At 37.8% G+C, this 23285-nt stretch overlaps 2 protein-coding genes across 4 annotated transcripts; one reads left to right on the top strand and one right to left on the bottom strand.

Annotated features, from left to right (window-relative positions):
• Positions 1-930: 930 nt before the first annotated feature.
• Positions 931-3792, bottom strand: LOC122666996 (calcineurin subunit B-like). Its single transcript, XM_043863135.1, has 6 exons — positions 3594-3792; positions 3352-3476; positions 3147-3243; positions 2853-2962; positions 2119-2193; positions 931-1272 (listed from the first exon to the last, which is right to left on the bottom strand). The coding sequence occupies exons 1-6, from the start codon at positions 3661-3663 to the stop codon at positions 1222-1224; spliced, it is 528 nt and encodes a 175-aa protein (XP_043719070.1). The 5' UTR covers positions 3664-3792; the 3' UTR covers positions 931-1221.
• A 9255-nt stretch (positions 3793-13047) lies between these two features.
• On the top strand, positions 13048-22721 carry LOC122668068 (protein SRG1-like). Of its 3 annotated transcripts, none has more exons than XM_043864615.1 (4): positions 13048-13323; positions 13441-13688; positions 21933-22260; positions 22451-22721. In XM_043864615.1, exons 1-4 carry the CDS (start codon positions 13057-13059, stop codon positions 22691-22693), a joined length of 1086 nt encoding a protein of 361 aa, XP_043720550.1. In that variant the 5' UTR covers positions 13048-13056; the 3' UTR covers positions 22694-22721. The 3 variants fall into 3 exon arrangements, with proteins under 3 accessions (XP_043720550.1, XP_043720551.1, XP_043720549.1); XM_043864616.1 differs by having other exon boundaries at positions 21933-22353; positions 22451-22533; XM_043864614.1 differs by lacking the exons at positions 21933-22260; positions 22451-22721 and adding exons at positions 14345-14672; positions 14863-15109.
• The last annotated feature ends 564 nt before the right edge of the window (positions 22722-23285 follow it).

Below are 23285 nucleotides of genomic sequence, written 5' to 3'. Positions count from 1 at the left end.
AAAAGCACATAGAAACCCATATGAACTAAGAAAAGAAATCCAAAAGTTCAGGGAAATGCAACCAAGAAATAAATAGTAGTTTAGTTCCTTAAAAGGGAAACTACTCGTAGCGGGAAGTAAACCATTAGTAACCTTAGAACACTCAAAAAGATGAACTTAAAGTTGTTGAAGACAATGAAAATGAGTGGTGGTTACTTACTCGACAGAGTTACCATATGTGAAGAAGAAGAAGAAGGCTTCTTGAAGGGAGTTTCTCTTCTTTGCTTGTCCATTAAGCAAACACACACGCAAGAAGAGACAACAAAATACTATGGCGGTTGTTGATACGAGTGCCAAGAACTGAAGAAGAAACGAACAAATTTTGGCTCCATTTCTGTTTGGGAGACTCCGAGACTGTGACGTTTGGTGCTAATATGGTTTTTCCCGAACTCTTAATAGCCCAATCTTTCGATTTAATTACCGAAAGATCCTTTTTTTTTTTTTTTCTTATCTCTGAATTCTTTCACTTGAGAAAGCAAAATCAACATAGAATGCATACCAAACACAGCCTTAGGATGATCCAGCAAACATCACATTCTAGTGTTTACAGTTAACATCCACAAAAAACAGAAATGAAAAAGAAACCAAAAGTTTCCTAAAGAATTACCTTAGGATGTTATGATCCAAATCCAACCTTATCAGCTGGTCATGGCTGTCCAATTTATAAAGCCTTATGGTTCCAGACCATTGACTTCATAACAGGCCAAAGGATTGATACAAGATCATAGAGGGATTGATGTGCAAGGTGTAGTGTTTTCCATAACATTGTAAATCATGGTCTTTGATCTCGACGAGTGCAATCGGCTTACAAACATACACATTCCATTAAGAATTTGGTTTCATAGATAAATACATATAACAGAAGCAGAAGTAAGCCACATAGATATAATGTGGAAAATTTACAAAGATTCTGAATTTTTAATTTCCCTGTAATACATGAACTGCTCTTATTCACTATTTTTCAGGGGAAGAATGAAAGAAAGAGGACATTATAGACAGTTGTTTCTTCCGCTCGACTTCAAGCCATGTTACAAGGGTGCCATGGAGTCTCCTCTCTTGGTTAGCTCATCGGTTCAAGGTTGGGTGGTGGGTCAAGGAAGCTAGCCATAGAAAGAAGTCAGGCTGACATGGTAACGATAACGAGCAAAATGTTGATTTAGTGAAGAGCTTCTCTGAGTTGATTTAGTCGATAGGGACTTCAACCTCCATCTTCAGACCAGGATAGTCAAGAATCTGAAAAAAGAATGTAAAGCAACAATAATGAGTATCAAATTAAAAAGATCGAATAAGGACTTGAATATACAGGGAATGAATTCAATTAAATCTGAGGCTAACTTATACATTGTTAATGTTTGAGAAAAAGAAGAAAACATGATTCCAGAAAAGAATACATTATCAATGGTATCAATGGAAAGCTGGAATATACTGTCAATCTGATGATGATTTTTAGTGCTTTCCCATGCCATTATTTAGATGGTAAGGGAATTAATATGGCGGACCATCCACATGAAGTTCACAGAACAGAAAAGCAAAAGGCCAATGGGAACTGAGATGGGTGGGAGGGACCACTGAAATGGCTGCAACATTGTGTGATACGCATGCGGTGTGTACATTAAATGCAAGTAACATTACAAGTCACAGCTTCACTGTTACTCAACATAATCCTCATGAGCAAAATAACAGAAAAACCTTTCGAGGATGAGATTTATCTGATGTTCTTGAGGATGGTCCCTGCATTTCTGGAGTTTGCCAAGTGTTTGAGCTGAATGAATATCGTCATTCAAGATTATGATCATTAGAATTTTGTTTCCTGGCATTCTTGATTTCTTGTTAAGGGAAAAGAGAAGGGGAAGGGAGGGGAAGAAGAGAATGGAGTATAAATGATTGGAATGGTACTTCTTAGTCTTGGTATATTTTAAATTCTTGCAGTTATCTTGAAAAAACTTTGTCAAATGCGCAATCAACCTGAAATTGAACTTGTGCTTTGTACTACTATAAAATTGAAGTATTCAATAAGGACAACCAATCCAAAGAGAAAGTTGGCAGGAAAAAAAGAAAAAGAAAATGAAAGGTAGATACCTTAATGAAGTCATCCAGCAATAAAGAAGAAGTCTTTGCGTAACCAGCTTCCTCCAATAAATGCCTCAAAACTTCCTGAAAAAATAAGAAACAGAACAGAGAAATAAGAAATCATATATACATGTAAGAAACAAATAAAAACACAGACCGACTTATTTACAAGAGGTATATGATTCAAGAATTTATAATTCTTACGACACAAAAATCTGAAAACAAAGGAGACAAATATTTAACCTACTTGATAGCTTCATGTATAAATAGCAAATGCAAGAACATCACCTTTTAACCATCTAATTGAATTACAATGACCCTTTTTAAGTTCAGATCTTTGACATTCATGTGCTTGAGTTTAGAAGCTCTAAACAAATCCATATAGAACCTCAGCAAGTTCATAATTTTAACTGCCTAACCTGAGATAAATAATGTCATGAAACACTTATGGCTTGGTATGTTCCCTTATTCTTCTTTCCAGTTCACTTGTTTAAGGGATTTTTCTTTCCAGTATCACTTGTTTAAGGGTCCCACTTACGGTTCTCCATTTAAAGGACTTAAACCCCCATAGAAAAACTATTCTTGATCTTTGGTTAATACAGTGCATAGATTAAAAAGACATGCCCTGTATCCATAGCTTTCTCAAAACATTTTCAAATTGAGCAACATACATTGATCAATATAAAGGGCTACTTGATGATTTCTGTATTACTTTGTCAATGAAAAGTTAATAATGAAGATACCTCTCTTTGCTCCTCCGACATGAACGAACCAGTCAAATCCCGGAACACCTCTAACACATCATGGTAGGTCACCTTCCCATTTCCATCAAGATCATATATTTTGAAGATGACTGAGGCAATTACACAATAAGTATATGTTAACATAAATCAATGGCCTGAAGTTTGGGAAGGAAATATAATCTTCTATATAAAAACTGAAACTCAAGGAATGAAAGAAGTGATTACAGAATTTCATTGCAATGTAAAATCACAAATCGTATTGCAGAAATTCGACATTATGGAGAAGCAACCTACGTTCAATTTTCTGTCGAATGCTTGCTTTAGAACTGAAAGCTGATAGGAAGGCAACAAAATCCTTGAAATTCAAACCGTCCACCATCTTAAGCAGTCTCTGCAATTATTATTAACAAAATTAATTACCCAAATCTGATCATCAAATGGCAATTTATTCAACATCAAATATACAGAACAGGAGCTGAAAACAATATTAGATATCTACCTGAGAAAGAGGATTCAGGGAGAACTCAGGCACAGATAAAATCTCGTCAGCAGAAATGAAACCCTTAGAATTCCGGTCGAGTTGACAGAACCTCTCGTACAGAGACACTATTTCTTGCTGAGAAACTGAATTTGGCACACAAAACAGAACAACCCAATTGAGTTCCCAAAATAAAACATCAATTAATTAAGAACCCAATATAGATAAAGTCCAGAAAGAAGAAAGATTTAAGAGGTTCTTACATAAATTGTTGCAGTATTCCTGAACTTCTTCGATATCATATTGAGTAAGCATCGAATATGTAGTACCCATCTCTTCTTTCTATCTCTGTGAGAAAAATTGAATTACCCACAGAATCAAATTACAGAAAGATTGCAGATTTGTTTCAATAAGAAGTGAAGCTTTTGGTAACTGCCAGAAGAAGAGTTTAGAAGAACAAGAGCCCGACTCCTGGAGATAATGCTGAGAAGGGCTTAAATAACCTCGAAGAATCCACGAGTGGCTGCCTTGTGATCATCGAAGAACCCCAAAGACCAGAATTAAATTTCTGAGTCTTTTACTAACAAACTGTATTTTTTGGATTTTCAAATCGGAGTTTAAGATCTCTCTCTATCACAACTGTGAATCCATGCTTCATAAAATAGTTTTGTTTATGTGCTTCTGTGATCACGACCACTCAATGTGTGTGTGAAATGGTCTTAAGATTGATCCTAGCCGTCCGATCTATGCAACATGGACCCCATCTTATGAAATGATTTTTATAAGATGAGCAACAGAGCATGAAATCAAGAGATCTTCAGTTTCCTTGTGATGTACGAAATTCCAAAGTTTGTTACGTGCTTACATGCAAAAGTGGATCACTATGGTGTATGGTAGTGGAGGAAAAGTATGACAACTTTGAAGATTCAATCGGGTGGTCAAGAATCAAAATCTATTATAAGGTTGACTTTTCAAAGTTCAAATCTGCAATAAACCTGTGGAAATCGAAACAGTGCTGACGAGGCCTAATTAATACCTTAAAATATTCTAATCTATATTTTCTTTCTATATAGTACACTTAGCCTATATTTACTAAAACTATCCTACCTTAAACTTCTTTTCTAAAACTACCCTGTTTTTAAACTTTTACATCTCCTTCTACCCTCATATTTTTAAATACCCAGATTGCCCTTCCTTTTCACCTAGTAACCTGCTAATTTATTTAACCTACTATTCATCTTCTACTTTTTACTATTTTTGTCATTAAAATAGTAAAAAATGAAAGCACCCATTCGATTCTTCTCTCTTCTATTTTTTACTCCATTTGGTTTTTTTTCTTTAATTTTTCTATTTAATTAATTTTTTATTCAACATTTCATCCTTTTCGTTCTTCTTCGAACAGATCATGGTTCTAAGTATTGGTATCGTATCACCCGTATCCGGTGATACGTATCGATTTTGCTAGCCATCGATACCATGTCGATACCGTATCGGTAGCACAGTACAAAAAAGGGGTAAAATAGTAAAAAAAAATTCATTTTAAAGGAGATTCAGGGGTAATTTTGCTTGATACAGCTGATCCAGGTCAATACCGTATTGATTTTGTAGGTTACCGATACCCGTTCCAATTCCGTGCACTCAAACCATGGAACAGATGGACTCTCTTCAAAACACCCCACTTCTTCTCTCTCTTCCTCTTTTTATTCAATTTACTTTTTACTATTTTTTATGAGAGTCTTCCATGGTTTTAGTGCACAGTATTGGAACGGGTATCGGTAACCTACAAAACCGATATGATACTGATATGGTATCTGCCTGGATCGGGCAAATTTACCCTTGAATTTTCTTAAAAAATGAGTTCTCTGACCATTTTACCCCTTGTCAGTACCATGCTATCGATATGGTATCAGTATCAGTGACTAACAAAACTGGTATATTGTTCGATACGGGCGACACGATACCGATACTTAGAACTATGATCTGTTTGAAGAACGATGAGGATGAAATGTTGAATAAAAAATTAATTAAATAAAAAATTGAAGAAAAAACAACAAAAAAAACTGAATGGCGTAAATAACGGGAGAGAAGAAGTGGGTGGATGCTTCATTTTTTACTATTTTAAGGATAAAAATAGTAAAAAGTAGAAGATGAATGGTAGGTTAAATAGATTAGCAAGTTACTAGGTGAAAAGAAAGGGTAATCTGGGTATTTAAAAACATGAGGGTAGAAGGAGATGTAAAAGTTTAAAAGCAGGGTAGTTTTAGAAAAGAAGTTTAAGGTAGGATAGTTTTAGTAAATATTGGCTAAGTGTAGGGTAGTGATAGTAATTGCCCTTTCTATATATTAAGAGGAACGAGGAGACGAGGACGGTGCTTGCGCCACGTTTTTTTTCTTTTTTTGGTATTTTTTATTCTAAAAAATAATAATAATAATAGATATTTTTTCACTAAATATTAACAGAAAAAGAACGCTACCTGATCGTGTGATTCTTGCATCCATACTTAATACCATATGATTTTACCATTCAGTCCCTAATAACATAAAAAACCCCATTTCGACAAATCCTCCCGGGCTGCCCTAATATTAATTAGAGACGTTCGAGAAGCGGTTCTCTATGTATGTGCCAGCCAATGAGAGAGAGTGCACTAACATATTGGGTGGCAGAATTTCTGACATTCATGGGAGGCAGGGCAGTCATTCCGCTCCCTACTGTGTGTGGGTGTGACCCTTGCGTCCCACGCAGAGAATTTTTGTCCTATTAATTAAAGTATGAACTATTTATTGCAATACTTAGGGTCTTCTTGAAGTGTAATTATTTAAAGATTCTGAGCAGACCTTTCTTAAGGTTTTTTTTTGGACCTCAACAGGACCCCACTAGGAGGCAATGAGGGGACCCACAAGGGGTCAAATATGGTACCCAAAGGCTCCACTTCTTGGAAAGCAATTAAATGTGGACTAGGTGTTGCTAAGGGAGACTTGAACCACCGATCAAGTGCCTGATGTAGTTCTCCCAAGGGAGTAGCGAACCACCAGGGCAAGCCCTGGATCGACACCTTTCTTAAGTTTGATTATAATATTTTCATTGTTTCTTAATAATTTTGCCTTAGATTTTACGTTTATATATTCTAATAAAAACACGTTTGCCAAAAATCCATGTATTATACTTGGTAATGTCTTAAAAATTTAACAAAAGTCAATGTCATCGCACATTGGTTTATAATATTTTGAAATTTATATTTTAGGGCTTGGTTTTTCTACATAGACATTAAAGAAAGGATCTCTTTAATAGGTACCTTCATCTATCATGTGGCACCTTAAACGTGTAGATAATTTAAGCATGAAATTTAACACACGATTTTTCAAATCATTTATAGATATCTAGTGAGATTTTCCACATCTCTCTTTGTCTCTTCCACATTGAAAAATTAAGTGTGCCCATTAAGGAAGCTGCATAAAATAAAGGTAAGATTACAATTTCTTAGTTCACCTACTTGTTGACAATATATATCTTATGTCGAGCAAGAGATCTCTACTTGGTCGCATGATCTTTACACAAGCGTCTGTGCCAAGGGTGAGTACGCATGGGTATCTACCCAGGGGGCAAAAGTGTCATCTCATGGTGCCATGTGAGAGGGCATAGGAAGCACCACCAAGTAGAGACTTTTTTCTCGTGTATGTTGCATAACTAGATGTTACTTGATCTATGCAAACTGTGAAATGTTACCTTGTAATTAAAAACTTCATTTCGCTATGTCTAATGATATATTACGTTTCACAATGCCAACGAAGTGCTAAGCTTCACTCTCTTCCCACATGGCAATATATGAGTGGGGCCATATAGTAAATAGTGAAGTGTTACATTTCACTATGCATAGTGAATCCATGAGGACCATTAAATAAAGGGTGGGGGGTTTTTAGGTCTACGTAGACCATCTAATCATCCCTAGTTTGCAATCAATTCTTGTCATGTAGCAAATTAAATGAGGCAAAATTTGGTGAACATGTAGACCCTAAGGTCTCTTTCTCACATGTCAAGTTTAAACCCAAAAAAGAGTTTGCCACGTAACAAAATAAAAGTATAAAAAAAAATGTGCATTATTACCAAGAGGATGGATGGATGAAGGTAGGAGGGCCAATGATTAATTTGAGCTGTCACCCTTCCATGTGGCACAACCGCACAACTAAATATGAAAACCAAGAAAATTATATGGTGCATGCAGAATAGGGAATCTTTCACCTTAAATAAAATAACTAGATATATGTAGACCAAGTTAGTTAGATGGTGCACAACGACTAGAGAACTTTTAACCTTAAATAAAATAAAGAAGAAAGTTTTTTGTGGGGGAGTCTTAGCCCAAACATGAACGAGGGGGAGGGGGAGGGGGAGAAATGTCTTGTTGATGCCTCCATGTGCTTCCATTGGCCCTAGCACGTGTGCAAGGACCATACTCCCCCATAGAGAACTCTTTCCCATAAAATAATATTGAATGGGTACAAACCTAAAAGTAGTCTGTTCAAGAATAAGTTAGATCATCAACATGAATTGGAATGGACATGTTCAAACGGGTTAGGCAAATTGGACTGCAAACTCTTTCTCTCAATGCGTCACACACTTGTAAACTATATTTAAAAAAGGTGAAAAGCTTTTTAATCTACGTTGTCTATTTTTGGCACATGGCATTGATGCGTTTTTCATCCAACCATTGGATGGATAAGAGCTACCTCTCATCTCAATTGTATTGCCTACCATGTATGTGATTCTATTTTCTTAATAAATGATACCTATTTTTCAAATTAGTTTTTTTTTTATAAGATTCTTCAAACAAAGTTGGCTATCAAATAAGTTTCATCATTATTTTGACATGAGCTATATTATATGGGGCGATGTTCTTTGCTCGAGAGCGCATATGGGCGTAGGCTGCGCCCAGATACATGAGTTGGGACATGAGCAGGATTTCAGACATTCAGGGGGTGGAAAATCGATATTAATTTCACCCACCCCCATGTGTCTGGGCGCATTGTGTGCCCCTAGTGCAAATAACATTATCACTAAATTTAACTAAAAATTAATTGACATATGACCAAGTCAAATTAGGTGCCACACACAATATACACACAAAGCTATGATTTTTTTTTTTTCCCGGTAATAAAGCTATATGACTTAAAGATGGCTATTTCATGGCATCACAAGAATTTTTTTAGTTACTTTAATGTGTATTTATCCCGATATTATTATTATTATTATTATATTTTGTTTGTATCATTCAATTAAAAACAGAAAATTCGGTCCCTTTATTATTTTTAAATCTTTGAATTGTATCGTAAATGCTTTAGGTGCTTTCGTTTACTACTATCAATCAAAAGCCAACAAGATGGCTTAAAGATGTTTGTTTGTCTGAACTTGAATACAAATAGATCAAAACTCAAAAAGAGTGAGGTGGGAGGGGGGGTATCAGGAGGGCATATTGGAAATATATTAAAACCCTATAGGTGTTTGTGAACCCTAGGATGGTGGGTGAACCGTTCTCCATGGGAGAAGGAAAATTTAATCCTTAATATTTTGTTAAACGTGCGACTTTTCAAGTCTATAAAAGAAAGAAAGATTCATATAAATGTTTTAAATAGGATAATTGGTTGAAGCAATCAAATAGAAACCGTCCAACTGGTTTAGAAAGTGTTCAATCAAAGCAGGTAAGTGAGTTAGGGTGTAGTTTTGGTTCTCAAATACTGACTAATTTATGCTATTTGAAAATTAGGTGAAGCTGCTTCAATTGACTATTTTTACTGTTAAGGGATGTTCCATCTCTCTCTCTCGTCTTCCTTTGAAAAAATCCCATTATCCTCCTATTTTCAGCCTTGTGATTGAAATGTGCCGCTAAGCCTTCTCCGATAAATTATCCCATTACAAGAAAAGTGGGGTTTTTTTTTTTTCTATCTTTTGAATCTGAAATGATATAGCCCAAAATGCCTAAAGAGTAAAGAGGGTTACTTCCAATCAACAATTGATAACCATGTCTCTGACCATAAACATAATTATCCCATTAGAAACCGGGTTTTTTATTTATTTATTTATTTTTAATCTATTGCAAACAAAGAAAATTTGAAACCTTTGACCTGGATGTAATTTTTAACTTATTCATTAAGATTTTTATTTTGTCTTTATTTCAAAGGTCACCTGGCTTGCTGGAGTAGTACTGGTCGTGCTTTCTTTTATTATTTGTTACTTATAAGGTCAAATTAGATGGGTTAAAGATCGATGTTAGCTTCTTGGAAAAAGATTGCTTAGAATAAAGAATTATTCCAACCTTGAAGAAGCCCTATGGCCCTAACGCGTGAGCAGGGATCAATAAGAGCACGTGTAGAAGCATCATGCGGTGCATCAATAATATTGCATTTTATGGGGATGGTGCGTCTATATCGCATCAAATTCGACCTCATCTAATCTATCATGTGCTAGGAAATGAGTACAGAGTCTATAGACTATGAAGGGTAACAGGTCTGCACAAACCATGAAAATGAGATTTATATGTATTGTAATCAACCTATGTATTTGTTTAAGCCATTCTTTACACACTTTTGCATGTGAAAGTTGGTGAATATTGTAAAATTCGTGAGTATCAAGTGTTAAATTGCAATCGATTTTAATTAAAACCCTTTGTATGGAGACAGAGGAATCCTTCTTCCATGTTTTGTCTCATGGAGTCTTTCTTGGTCATTGTCTCATCATTTCTTTCGTTTCACATGGGAAATTGGGAATATGGGTCCTTCATTCTTTTTAGTTTACATGGAAATTGATTGACGTGGTTTGCTACTTATTTTCTCAGTATATCCATATTGGGTTTAGTGTCTTTTATCTAGACTAATCAATGGTTCGATTGGATTGTCCATTAAGATGTTCTAATGGAGAAAATGGAGAGACAACAAAGTAGAGAGAGTGAAAGAGGTAAAAGGTAAGAATATTTCGAGGTGGATGAAATCTTCCAAGGGACTGGAAAAGGTGAATTCCTTACAAGAGTTTAGGTCTTCTAAGTGGTTGAAGTTTTCCAAGCAAATGAAGTCTTCAAGAATATGAAGTTTTCCAAGAGAGTTGAGTCTTCCAAAAATGGAAGAGGAGTCCTGTAAAAGGAAAAAGGTGTCTATCATGATGGATAGTGAGGATCCAAGTGATGAGAAGCTAAGAAGAAAAGATTTAGAAGCTCAGATCTGGTCTCAGTTCATGGGGTTTTATTCAGGTTTGACCTTGTACAACATGACAATGTTCTCAAGTCTATATATAGGCCAGGGGGTGTCAGTGAATCGGGTTTTTTTTTTTTAAACCGCAGCCCAACCCTAAGTTCTTTTAACTCAGCCCAGGCCTAGCCTTGTCGGGCTTACCCAACCTACTTCAACCCTTATTTATCTGGAATTGGGTTGGGTTAGCTCTGGTTGATCCCGTTAGTCCCTAATTTTTTCCATTTCAGGGCCGGGCTGGCCCTGATTGACCCTAGTTGCCCCTCTATTTTGCCGTTTGTGTTCCTATATACATTTAAAAAGGAGAGAAAATGAAACTACACCAACAACAATCATTATTAAAAGAAGAAGTGTTAACCTTGTTATAATAAATAAAAATAAATAAATATACCCATGAAAAGTGCGAGTGCTGTGGATAGATTAAAAAAATAAAATGTGGTCGGTGTATGTATATATATTTATAATTTATTTGGGTCAGCTTCTTTGTGGGGGAGCACGGCCCTGAGCGTAAGGGGGCCAATTAGAGCACGCATGTTGGTATCATGGGAGCTGGATTTCCACCTTTCATAGGAGTCATTTCGCTCCATATGTGTGTGAGCTTGGACATGGGCGGTACACTCCCCCTCTGAGAATTTTTCTCCAATTTATTTATATACATTATTTATAAGATCGGTTGGACCGGGCCGGGCTCAGCCAGGGCCGCCCTACAGGCTGAAAAATCCCAATGGTTTCAGGTACTATTAACCATCCGCTTTGATCCAGTTATATATTTCTCATCACCACTGAAAACAAGTTTCTTCTTTTGAATGTATTGAATGGAAAAATAACCCTGACCTTAGTAGGACTGTGAGGGTGGGGTTGGAACTTTGGCCCGTGGCCTACCGTAATCGTTAACCTACCCTGTTTATGATTCGATTATAACCAGATATGGCTCATTTAGAGCCCGATTAACCAATTAATCCATTTAAAACCCTATTATCGTTAATCCGATTATGGACTGGTAACCGATGACAACATAAAAGTATGTCTATGCCCTGAGCTACGAGGCCCAATTACCTAAATGGTCGGTAACAATATAGAATCTTAAATTGGAGGAGACGGATTAGGCCCAATCGATTGATACCCTTAATCCAAACTACACCCTTCAAATAGGACTGTGAGCCAGCCTGATAGTTGTTTCTGTCAGGCTAGCAATGGAATCAAACCAAGAAATTGATCAAAAGAGAGAGGGACTGGACCCATTTATAAACCAAAATATTGCGAGATAGGCATGACCATTGATGAATATGGAATGAGGTATTGTATTGGATTGGTCGAATTGTATGAGTCGAAGCCGATATTGATACTGGTCAATCCAAACTAATGCTTCGGTGTGCACTCTCATGACTCTCACAGTGATGCAAGGGCTACACAACCAATTAACGTTATCTTGCACTTTTAAATACTATCTGCGGGAAAATTTGGGCTCCATCCTCCATTCCTACCAAGTGGCCGATAATAGACCCCTACTAGAGTTCTTTCCTAAGTGATAGGTAGTAGGTTCAAGAAATCATTTCACATAAACAAATGTAGATCGATTGCAAACTCCAAAGTCCCCAACTCAAAAAAATTGATACAGTACATCTATTCGTCATTATAGATAAGAAGAAAGCTTTATTATAACCTTAATGTATTGATTATAGAAGATTAACAATAAAAAATTTTTGGAGCAGGTTTCATGGATGGTTATGTACATAGGCCACATATTTGTATCACATATCAGGTCAAGTATGTTGGGTTATGTGGAGGGTTTATAAGTACTTGGACACTTTTCTCCTTGACGTCTAGTTTTAAAGATGAATTCTATCCAAATCCCTAACAAATAGTATCATATGAAATTCGAGCAATGGTAAGACTTATCAGATCACTAATTCATCCATCACTATCGATGGCTCTTCCATAAAACATTTGAAAGTCCATAAATTCTTCACATGTCTCCGTCAATGATCATTTATTCAATTTGATCAAGTTCTCAACATGTCCTCAAGTCTTCACCAATTCAGATCCTCTACGGCGTGCCCGTAAAGGCTTGTGTGGTCAGACACATTGTCATATGCAATGTCCGTCTTACCCTTGGCTCGGACAAGGCACTGTAACAGGAATAAGGCAGACAATGCACAGGGCGATGTGTCTGGCACTCTGGCCGCCCAGGCCGTTATGGACAGCGTACCGTAGACAATCATGGTCCAGTACCCATAGAAATAAATGGAGTCAAAGTCAATTTAAATTTAAATTGCCTGATTTCCTTGATCCGCTTATATTTTCTGTCCAGATACATGGGGATGGGCATCCCAAAATGACGGCCCTGCCCGGCCCCATCCCGCCCCATGTGTCTGGTTGCCCTCGTGCCCTCCCGGAAAGGTAGGAACAGGGAAAGATGCCAAAATTGGAAATAAGAAAGGCTATAAATTCTCCGCATGCAGTGGTCATGATCATTTACTGAAGTTGAGAGGCAACATGGCCTCAAGTCTTGGCTCTGACCAAGAACCGCAACTTGGAAAGCCCGTACAGGAACTTGCAGCAATCAACGGCAGAGAACCACCGCCGAGATACATAATCAGAGACGGTGACCACAACGAAACCATCGATGGCAATCCTTCTCTCTCTTCTTCAATCCCAACTGTCGATCTCCAACTCCTATCCTCTCCTTCAACACCTGCAAATGAGAAAGAAGCAGAGATGGAGAAGCTTGGATCTGCACTCCGTTCTTGGGGCTTCTTCCAGGTACTCATTAATACAGTTTTGAAGTGTTTCGTCTACTCTCCTTCTCTTACAGATATTAGTTCTTTTAGTTATTATAGAAATAAAAAGGCCCCACTAGATTTGTTTATGAAATTTCAGGCAATTGGACATGGGATTCCAAGCTCTCTCCTTGATGAGTTGCGCAACGTTGCAAAAGGGTTCTTTGATCTTCCGACGGAAGAGAAACTCAAGTACACTGGAATTGATGGCAGCATTGACTCGTATGGGACTGACAGTGTTGTTTCAGACGATCAGGTTCTTAACTGGTCTGATCGACTCTACCTCCTAGTCCGACCAGAAAACCAGAGGAATTTCCGCTATTGGCCCGACAATCCTGTTCGCTTCAGGTGCTTTCACTATAACTCATCTCATATTGGTAGATGCACGGTTAATGTTTGATGTCTGGCTTACCCAACTGTAACACCATGGTCAGTAGGATATACTTAGTGCAGCTCAGGTTCAGCTGTCATGGCTTTCTTGAGCCGTCTCTATGTCCTGCAGGGGAGCTCTGGAGCTTGGCTCTCAGCAACTGGTCATCGAGGGGGATTCACGACCATGATGTGTTGATGGGTTTCTAGATCAAGAAAGTATGCCTGATTAGGCAGCTCCATCTCTGATTCTCTGGGCTTTCTTTGGATCTCTCTCCTGGGGGACTAGATCGCGTAACAGAGGCAGAATGACTAAGCTAGAATAGGGGAATCCACAAGGATTGCAGTAATACTGTTGGGGTCTTCTTTGCTGTAGAGTTTCCCCTGGGGCCTCCTTTCTGTAATAAGTTCTCATTTTGTCTGCTTAGATCTATTGCTTTCAAAGAGATACAGAAAATGATGTCCATCAGTAGAGAAACACAAAAAGAATGGGTGGATGGGGGTTTAGTTCAAGGTGGAAAGATACTTTCCAAATTTGAGAAAATCCTAACAATGAGAGTTACATATATTCCCTTAATTGAAGAAAGGATTATAAACCTTATACTTAACACCATTTTTAACCATGACAATTGCAGAGAAATCTTGCATGAATATAGCATGAAGACAAGTTTGGTAGCCCAAGCCACTATCAAGGCGACGGCAAGGGTGTTAGGTTTAGAAGAGAATTACTTTGTGAACCAGATTGGCGATCAGGACAGAACTTATGCAAGGTTTAACAACTACCCTCCTTGTTCGAGACCCGATCTTGTTTATGGGATCAAACCTCATACTGATGGTGGCGTAATTACCATCGTCTTGCAAGACCCAGAAGTGGAAGGACTGCAAGTCCTAAAAGATGGCCAATGGATCAAAGTTCCCATCGTCCCTTATGCTCTGCTCATCAATGTAGCAGATCAAATAGAGGTATATTTTCCTGTCCCTTTTCTTTCTTGTACTATTGTGCACATCAGCTTGGGAGGCAGCCTTCATTTATGGTTTCAACAAGGATATGTCCGGGTTGATATATCAGCCAGATCACTTGTCCTTTTTTCTCTTACAAACTTCATTCAGGTACTTGAGATATTTGTGGAAATTTTGGAACTGATTCTTGCAGATAATGAGCAATGGAATATTCAAGAGCCCAATGCATAGGGTGTTAACAAATCCTGAAAGAGAAAGAATCTCTTTAGCCATGTTCTACGCACCAGAAAATGTGAAAGAGATCGAACCAGCAGATGTGTTGATCGATGAGGTTAGGCCCAGGTTGTTCAGAAAGGTGAAGGTGAAAGACTATGAAGAAGAATTCTTCCGGAGCTACTCACAAGGAAAGAGAGCAATTGACTGGGCCAAAGCTTAATTTCGGAAACCTCATCCCTGTTCTTCTATATATTTTTTTTCCACAGCTTATTTTCGATTTTATTTTATCATGTATTAAGTTTAGAGCATCAGGTGCTCACTACTATGTGAAACTAATGGATATTAAAAAATATATAATGATTCACATGAAAGCATGAATAACCAAAATTAACTTCTAAGTTCTGCTTCTGTCAAGGAATTGTAATCCCCAAACTGGAAATATTCCACCAGTCTTGAAGATCTTCAGTCCAGAAGCAATTCACAGCTCTTGCAATGCAAGAGGTAATGTTGGTCTCCAAATGGTCCCATCTGGGCTGTCCTTCAGTGAAATAATCACTGCATCCAACCCTTTTCTGATTACATTTGATTTCTCATACTCCTTATTTTCACTTGCTATAGTTCTTTCTACAATATTCTGCAAACTTGATCTTCTGATAACCTCTTGAATGCCTTCTCTCTCTACTGCTGAGAAACCTGTTGGAATTGAATGGAACTTAAGAAACGAACTTAAAACAGCAAACCATATGCCTGACCAAGTTTGAACATCACATACCTCAGAATAACTCTTGGCCGTCAGTCCAAGAAAAGTCTAAACTCTCCTAATTTCTTTCTCCAGAGCCGAAAGTGAATCTATCCAACAATCCTGCTTCTTCCCCTGCATGAGTTATGAAATCAGAAAGCAAAAAAAACCTTGTACAAAGAAAATGGAGATAATTGTTGGATGAATGATAAATAGGAGAGAGACATGACAACTTACAAGTATGGAGGAGATCATTGATGGTTTTTATTGGGGCAGACAATGCAGCCTAACAAACAGGAGTGTGAAGGTATTATGACATTTAGATCTTGAAATCATGATGGAACATATTTTGATACAATCCAATGTCTCAAGTGGAACAGAGTCCTTCAGGTTTGCTCCATCATGTTGGGATAAAATCCCTTCACAAACATTAAGTGTCTGCAACTATTGGAATCTCATGACATTGTGCCATAACTAAAGTCGGTCTTTATTCAATTATCCATGTAACAGTTCTGTTCTCATGCAATTTGTAAGACAGTTTTTTCTTGTTTATTAATGCATAGGGTTTTTTTTGTTTTTTTTTGGTTTGTGATAATAGCTTTATATTTCACTCATTAATTATTAAAAGACAAAAGGATATTGGATATGATGAACTCTCTAACAGACTCAGAGCTTCCTTGACAGCCATCATATCTGGCCATAGGGAAGCTTTCTTCAGATTCAATTTTTGTAGACATTTTCATCACATTATCATAGACTCATTTGGTAAGTGTTACCTAGGAACTAACAAGAAAACGAGCCAACCAAAGACACAGTTCAACATTTGCTCAATTTTTGAGAAAGATAAAAATCCATGTTTTCTCTAAGGAGAGAAAACAACAAAGCTGAGAATGAATCCTATAAAAGGAGAGAGGTGTCAACCAAAGAGAATAGTGTTGATCCAAGTTAGGAGCCAAGATGTGAAGATTTAAATGAGAGTCCAAGAGGTGTACAAGGACTAAGTGAGTAACCATGGTGAAGATGTAGAGTTCATGGAAGATGAGAGAAGGGAATACATGGGAGTTTCGATTTGGGTATCAAATCGTAAAGGTTGTACTATTTTTTCATCTCATGATTCATAGTAGAAGTTGGATCTCACTAGATAGACGTAGGTGGTTTTTCCAAACCACATAAATCTTTTACCTCTTTTTTTGTATATGTGCTTGTTTTTTTCTTTTTGTGTTTTGTTGATCTTGCACATATCGTTTTTGTGTGTTATTCACGTCACAAAGAAAAAGTTGGAAAGCTTGTTTTTCCAACCCCAATAGTTACTTGATAATTTTTTTATCCTATATTCAGCCAGAAGATTCCGATGAAGATAGCCTGCAAGGCCTGTATGCCGCACTACATCTTGGACTTGGCTACTCTGATAGTGTTCCTAAAAGGGTATATGCAGCCAGTCAAGTAAAATTGTAGCATGGGTGGTGCACAGGATTATCGGCTCCTTTGAACCCCTTTTTTTTTTTTTTTTAGCGATGGCCAGAGGTAAAAATATTAAAAACATACTCAAGTGAGGATCTGTTGTAGATTTGGGTGTTGTTTAGGGCATTTCAATAATATGCTTTTAGGAAAAAGATCTCTACTTGATGGTGTTTCCTATGCCCTCTCACAGGGCACCGTGAGATGTCGTCTCTATCCCTTGGGTAGATACCCAGACGTGTTCACCTATTGGCTCAGACGCTTGTGTAGAGACCATGTCACCAAGACACCAAGTAGAGATCTCTTGCCCTTTTTTTTGGATAATTTAGTTAAACGAAAGATTTGATGGATAGTTTGACAAAATGAAAATTATTTTTGAATAATTTGATAATTTTCTCATTTCTTTTTGAGTACTAAATAGAATAATTTTATTTTTTTGGGTAGAATACTAAATAGAATAATACTACTTGGCTTTGGTGTTACTTATTAAGGCTTGCTTGTGCTACTTAAATAGATGACTCCTGTTGCTTATCCTTGTATTAGGTAGATGATGGATGGATCACTACTAAGTCATACAAAATATTTTTAAAACTTCCTCTTTGGTTTTTTTAAAGTTGATTGGTTGTTTCAAAGTTTTGAATCCAAGACGTCCTTGGATTTGCTTTCACAAAGCAAAATAAGCAATAATTTTAAGAGAAAAAGAATGTTAACCGGCCATGTGGTTACTACACCCAAACATAGGAGCACGTGCATGAAAAGACTACTCAACACTAGGGGTGTAAATGAATAGCTGAAATCCGTTTCCAACTCCGTGTCCGTATCCACGTAAGTTAGCATTTTATCCGAATCCGTCTCAAAGCTAAGCACGGATGCGAAAGCTAAACGGATAGGCTATAGCTATCCGAAAAGCTATATTTACATGTAAGCGGCTAAAATATCCGATCCGTATCCGTGTCCGTATTCGTTTAGCACTATCCGAATCTGTCCGAAAGCTAATCGGATGCAGATGCGGATATAGCACTATCCAAGCCGAATCCGATCCGTTTACATCCCTACTCAACCCCTAGTGAAATAAAAAATCTCATTCAAATTAATGCTTCTACGTGCACTCTTTGTGACTCTCACACTGATGCAGGGGCTACACGACCGATTAGCGTTCTCTTGCCCTTTTAAATACTACTATCGGTTGAAAAAATTGGGCTCCATCCTACATTCCTACCAAGTGGCCGATATTAGAGCCCTACTAGAGTTCCAAAGTGGTTGGTTCAAGAAATCATTCCACATAAACAAATGTAGATTGCAAACAGCACCAAAGTCCCCAACTCAAAAAAAAAATTGATGTAGTACATCTATGGGTCATTATGGATAAGAAGAAAGTTTTTTTATAACCTTAATATAATGATTATAGAAAAATAGAACAAAAAAAAATTTTGGAGCAGGTTTCATGGATGGTTATGTGCAAAGGCAATATATTTGTACCACATATCCGGTCAAATATGTTTTTTTGTTTTTTGGGTGCGAAAATCTATTGACTTTGCTGATTCAAAAAGGGCGTTACAATGCTCAAGGGATTCCTAGGAAAAGGGGACTCCCCAAAACAATTCAACGGGCTGGAGATGGCCCATTTAGAAAAATTGAGGCCAAACCATTCTCAGACCTATTGATATGAACAAAGTCACAGAAGGAGAAAGAAGATTTCAGGATGCAAATATCCTGAACAATACAAGAGAAACTGGGGAGAATAGGAGGAGGGGAGGGGGACAAACATTTGACGAGGGAGATACAATCCGACGATATTAGGATCGATTGGATTCCCAACTTGCAAACAAATGAGAGAATCATTCGGATTGCCAATGCCTCACCAACCACAATCGGTGCCGAAACGAAAGCAATCAATCAAATCACACCACAAGGGTCAAAAGCAACATAGCCAACGCCCAGCGCCTTTGCGCAAGAGCTAGTAGCCACATCCACAAAAAAGGAGAAGGTTCCCACCGGGGGAGAGGGGGAAACTTCACCTGAGAGTCCACTCATTGTTGATGGAGGAGGGCTCTAGGGGAGGTAGATAACAGCTTCAATCTCCTTGTTAACCGAGACGATCCAGCTCCAGAAAGGGGGAATCGAGGCCTTGAAGCACCGAGCATTCTTAAAGACGAAAAAAATAGTTCCACATTCTTTCCCACATGTTGGGTAATTTGGGCATTTCCTCTGACTAATTTTTAAAGATGAATTCCACCCAAGTTCCTAACAAATGATATCATATGAAATTCGAGAAATGGTAAGAATTATTACATCACATCCATCACCATGGATGTTGTGGATACGTCTCCACATGTTGGTGTTGCCAGCTCAACAACGGTTACATAGTCGGTTAAACCTGTTGTCCACTTGTATAGGGTTGATATGTACATGTAACTGTATGCCTCAATATATATACCACCGTACCGTATGCCTCAATATATATACCACTGTATCTCTGATGATAATTAATGCGAAATATGAGAACTTTTACAATAGATGGCTCTTCCATAAAAGAATTACGTTTTTGAAAGTCCATAAGGTTGTGTTTGGTTGAAGGTGTCCGATGAGTCGGATTCTTAAATTGGATCAGCTTCTTTAAAAATCTGGTTCATATGGATTTAGATTCTGATAAAAAAACCTGTTTGGTTGCCCTGGTTCTGTCAGGTGGAATCTAGCTGAATCCATATGTAAGACTGTTTGGTTACCTTGAGTCTGACAGTTGGATCTTCCTGAATCCATATTCAAAATTGTTTGGTTACCCATGAATCCATTAGTTGGATTCAACTTGAAATATGTTATTTTTAAATAACTTTATTATTATTATTTTTTGGGTATACAACATATGCATAAATTTAATTATATTTTATTAAAAATAAGATTAAAAAAATGGATTAAAATTGTAAGTGGTGATATGACACTGTAATATATGGTCTTTCCCAATTTTTCTTGTATCTATACTAATATAAAAATTTGTAGTAAGCGGTGATATGGTACTTCAAGTCCATAAAACGTATAGCAATAAGTTACATCCCAATATAGAATACATTGTATTAAATTGAAATACATTCATATGGAAAAAAGTACATATTTATCTTCTATTCTCATCTTCTCATAATACGTCACTTGTTAAGATCTAATATTTTTACCGCATCAAGGATCTCCTCGGATCTTTATCACCTCCAGTTCTCTGCCCGGCCCAATTCCCTAGTTCCTCTAACAAGGGGGGACTGGAATGACCACCCTATCCCTACCCAAACACTCTGCCCGGGTGAGGTCTACCACCCCCTATTAGAGGAACTTGGGAACTGGGCCGGGCAGAAAATCGGAAGATATAATTTTCCAGATTTTGAATCTCTGATTTTATTAATTAGGATTCTCTCCTTATTTTCTTTGGATTGACTTGAAATTTGTGGGATGGTTGGTTCATGTTTGTCAATTCATAAATCCTTGTCAGTATTCCCTGCTTGATTGTTTGGGGGAGGATGTTTCTCCATCATCTAATTTCGGCAATGATCATTTACTCAATTTGGTAGAGTTCCCAACATGTCGTCACAGCTGGGAAAGCCCGTACAGGAACTTGCCGTAGTCAACGGCAGTGAACCACCGCCGAGATACATCATCAGAGACTCTGATCACAACGAAATCATCGATGGCAATCCTTCTTTCTCTTCTTCAATCCCAACTGTAGATCTCCAACTCCTATCCTCTCCTTCAACACCCGCAAATGAAAAAGAAGCAGAGATGGAGAAGCTTGGATCTGCACTCCGTTCTTGGGGTTTCTTCCAGGTACTCATTAACACTGTTTTAATTTGAAGTGTTTCGTCTACTCTCCTTCTCTTACAGATATAAAAGTTCTTTTAGTTATTATAGAAATAAAAAGGCCCCACTAGATTTGTTTATGAAATTTCAGGCAATTGGACATGGGATTCCAAGCTCTCTCCTTGATGACTTGCGCAACGTTGCAAAAGGGTTCTTTGATCTTCCGACGGAAGAGAAACTGAAGTACGCTGGAGTTGATGGCAGCCTTGAATCGTATGGGGCTGATAGTGTTGTTTCAGACGATCAGGTTCTTAACTGGTCTGATCGACTCTACCTCTTAGTCCGACCAGAAAACCAGAGGAAACTCCGCTATTGGCCCGACAATCCTGTTCGCTTCAGGTGCTTTCATTAGCGCATCTCATATTGCTAAATGCATGGTTAATGTTTGATGTATGGCTTACCCAACTGTAACACCAAGGAATCCATCAGGAGTCAGTAGGATACTTAGGGCAGCTCAGGTTCAGCTGCCATGGCTTTCTTGAGCCTCGTCTCTATGTCCTACAGGGGAGCTCTGGAGCTTGGTTCTCAGCAACTGGTCATCGAGAGGGCATCGTCGACCATGATGTGTTGTTGGGGTTCTAGACCAAGAATATATGCCTGATTAGCAGCTCTATCTCTGATTCTCTGGGCTTTCTTTGGATCTCTCTCCTTGGGGAGTAGATCGGGTAATAGAGGCAGAATGACTAAGCTGGAATAGAGGAATCCACAAGGATTGCAGTAGCACTGTTGGTGTCCTTCTTTAGAGTAGAGTTTCCCCTGGGCCTCCATTCTGTAATAAGTGCTCATATTGTCTGCTTAGATTTATTGCTTTCAAAGAGATACAGAAAATGATGTCCATCAGTAAAGAAACACAAAAAGAATGGTTGGATGAAGGTTTAGTTCAAGGTGGAAAGATACTTTCCAAATTTGAAAAAAAAAATCCTAACAATGAGATGTTACATATATTCCCTTAATTGAAGAAAGGATTATAAGCCTTATACTTACTCCATCTTTAACCATGACAATTGCAGAGAAATCTTGCATGAATATAGCATGAAGACAAGTTTGGTAGCCCAGGCCACTATCAAGGCGATGGCAAGGGTGTTGGGTCTAGAAGAGAATTACTTTGTGAACCAGCTTGGTGATCAGTACAGAATTTATGCAAGGTTTAACTACTACCCTCCTTGTTCGAAGCCCGATCTTGTTTATGGGATCAGACCTCATACTGATGGAGGCTTAATTACTATCGTCTTGCAAGACCCAGAAGTGGAAGGACTGCAAGTCCTAAAAGATGGCCAATGGATCAAAGTTCCCATCGTCCCTTATGCTCTACTTATCAATGTAGCAGATCAAACAGAGGTATATTTTCCTGTCCCTTTTCTTTCTTATAATATTGTACACATCAGCTTGGGAGGCAGCCTTCATTTATGATTTCAACAAGGATATTTCCAGGTTGATACATCAGCCAGAGCACTTGCCCTTTTTTCTCTTACAAACTTAATTCAGGTACTTGAGATATTTGTGGAAATTTTGGAACTGATTCATGCAGATAATGAGCAATGGAATATTCAAGAGCTCAATGCATAGGGTGTTAACAAATCCTGATAGGGAAAGAATCTCTTTGGCCATGTTCTACCTACTAGAAATTGTGAAAGAGATCGAACCAGCAGATGCGTTGATCGATGAGGTTAGGCCCAGGTTGTTCAGAAAGGTGAAGGTGAAAGACTATGAAAAAGAATTCAACCGTAGCTACTCACAAGGAAAGAGAGCAATTAACTGGGCCAAAGTTTAATTTCAGAAACCTCATCCCTGTTCTTCTATATTTTTTTTTTCCACAGCTTATTTTCAATTTTATTTTATCATGTATTAAGTTTAGAGCATCAAGTGCTCACTGCTATGTGAAACTAATGGATATTAAGGAATATATAATGATTCACATGAATAACCAAAATTAACTTCTAAGTTCTGCTTCAGTCAAGGAATTGTAATCCCCAAACTGGAAATATTCCACCAGTCTTGAAGATCTTCAGTCCAGAAGCAATTCACAGCTCTTGCAATGCAAGAGGTAATGTTGGTCTCCAAATGGTCCCATCTGGGCTGTCCTTCAGTGAAATAACCACTGCAGCAACAGAAAAGGCTCTTGCTATAAATCATTATCCTCATAAAAAAAAAATCCATTTTAAAGGTCATCTCCTGTTCTAAATGATTGAAATTTACCACTTGAACATATGATGGGATCACCTTTCTACAATATTTGAGCACCAATTAAGATACCCCTATGGTCCTAAATAGACCAATATCGCCAGCTTTAAACAATTATGTCCAAGATTGACGATCCCTTGTAATAAAATAAAGGGAAGCAGTTTTCTGTACGGGAGTGTGGC

This window comes from Telopea speciosissima, chromosome 7 (assembly GCF_018873765.1).
Source record: "Telopea speciosissima isolate NSW1024214 ecotype Mountain lineage chromosome 7, Tspe_v1, whole genome shotgun sequence".
Taxonomy (NCBI): domain Eukaryota; kingdom Viridiplantae; phylum Streptophyta; class Magnoliopsida; order Proteales; family Proteaceae; genus Telopea; species Telopea speciosissima.
This window is presented reverse-complemented; position numbering and strand designations above follow the sequence as displayed.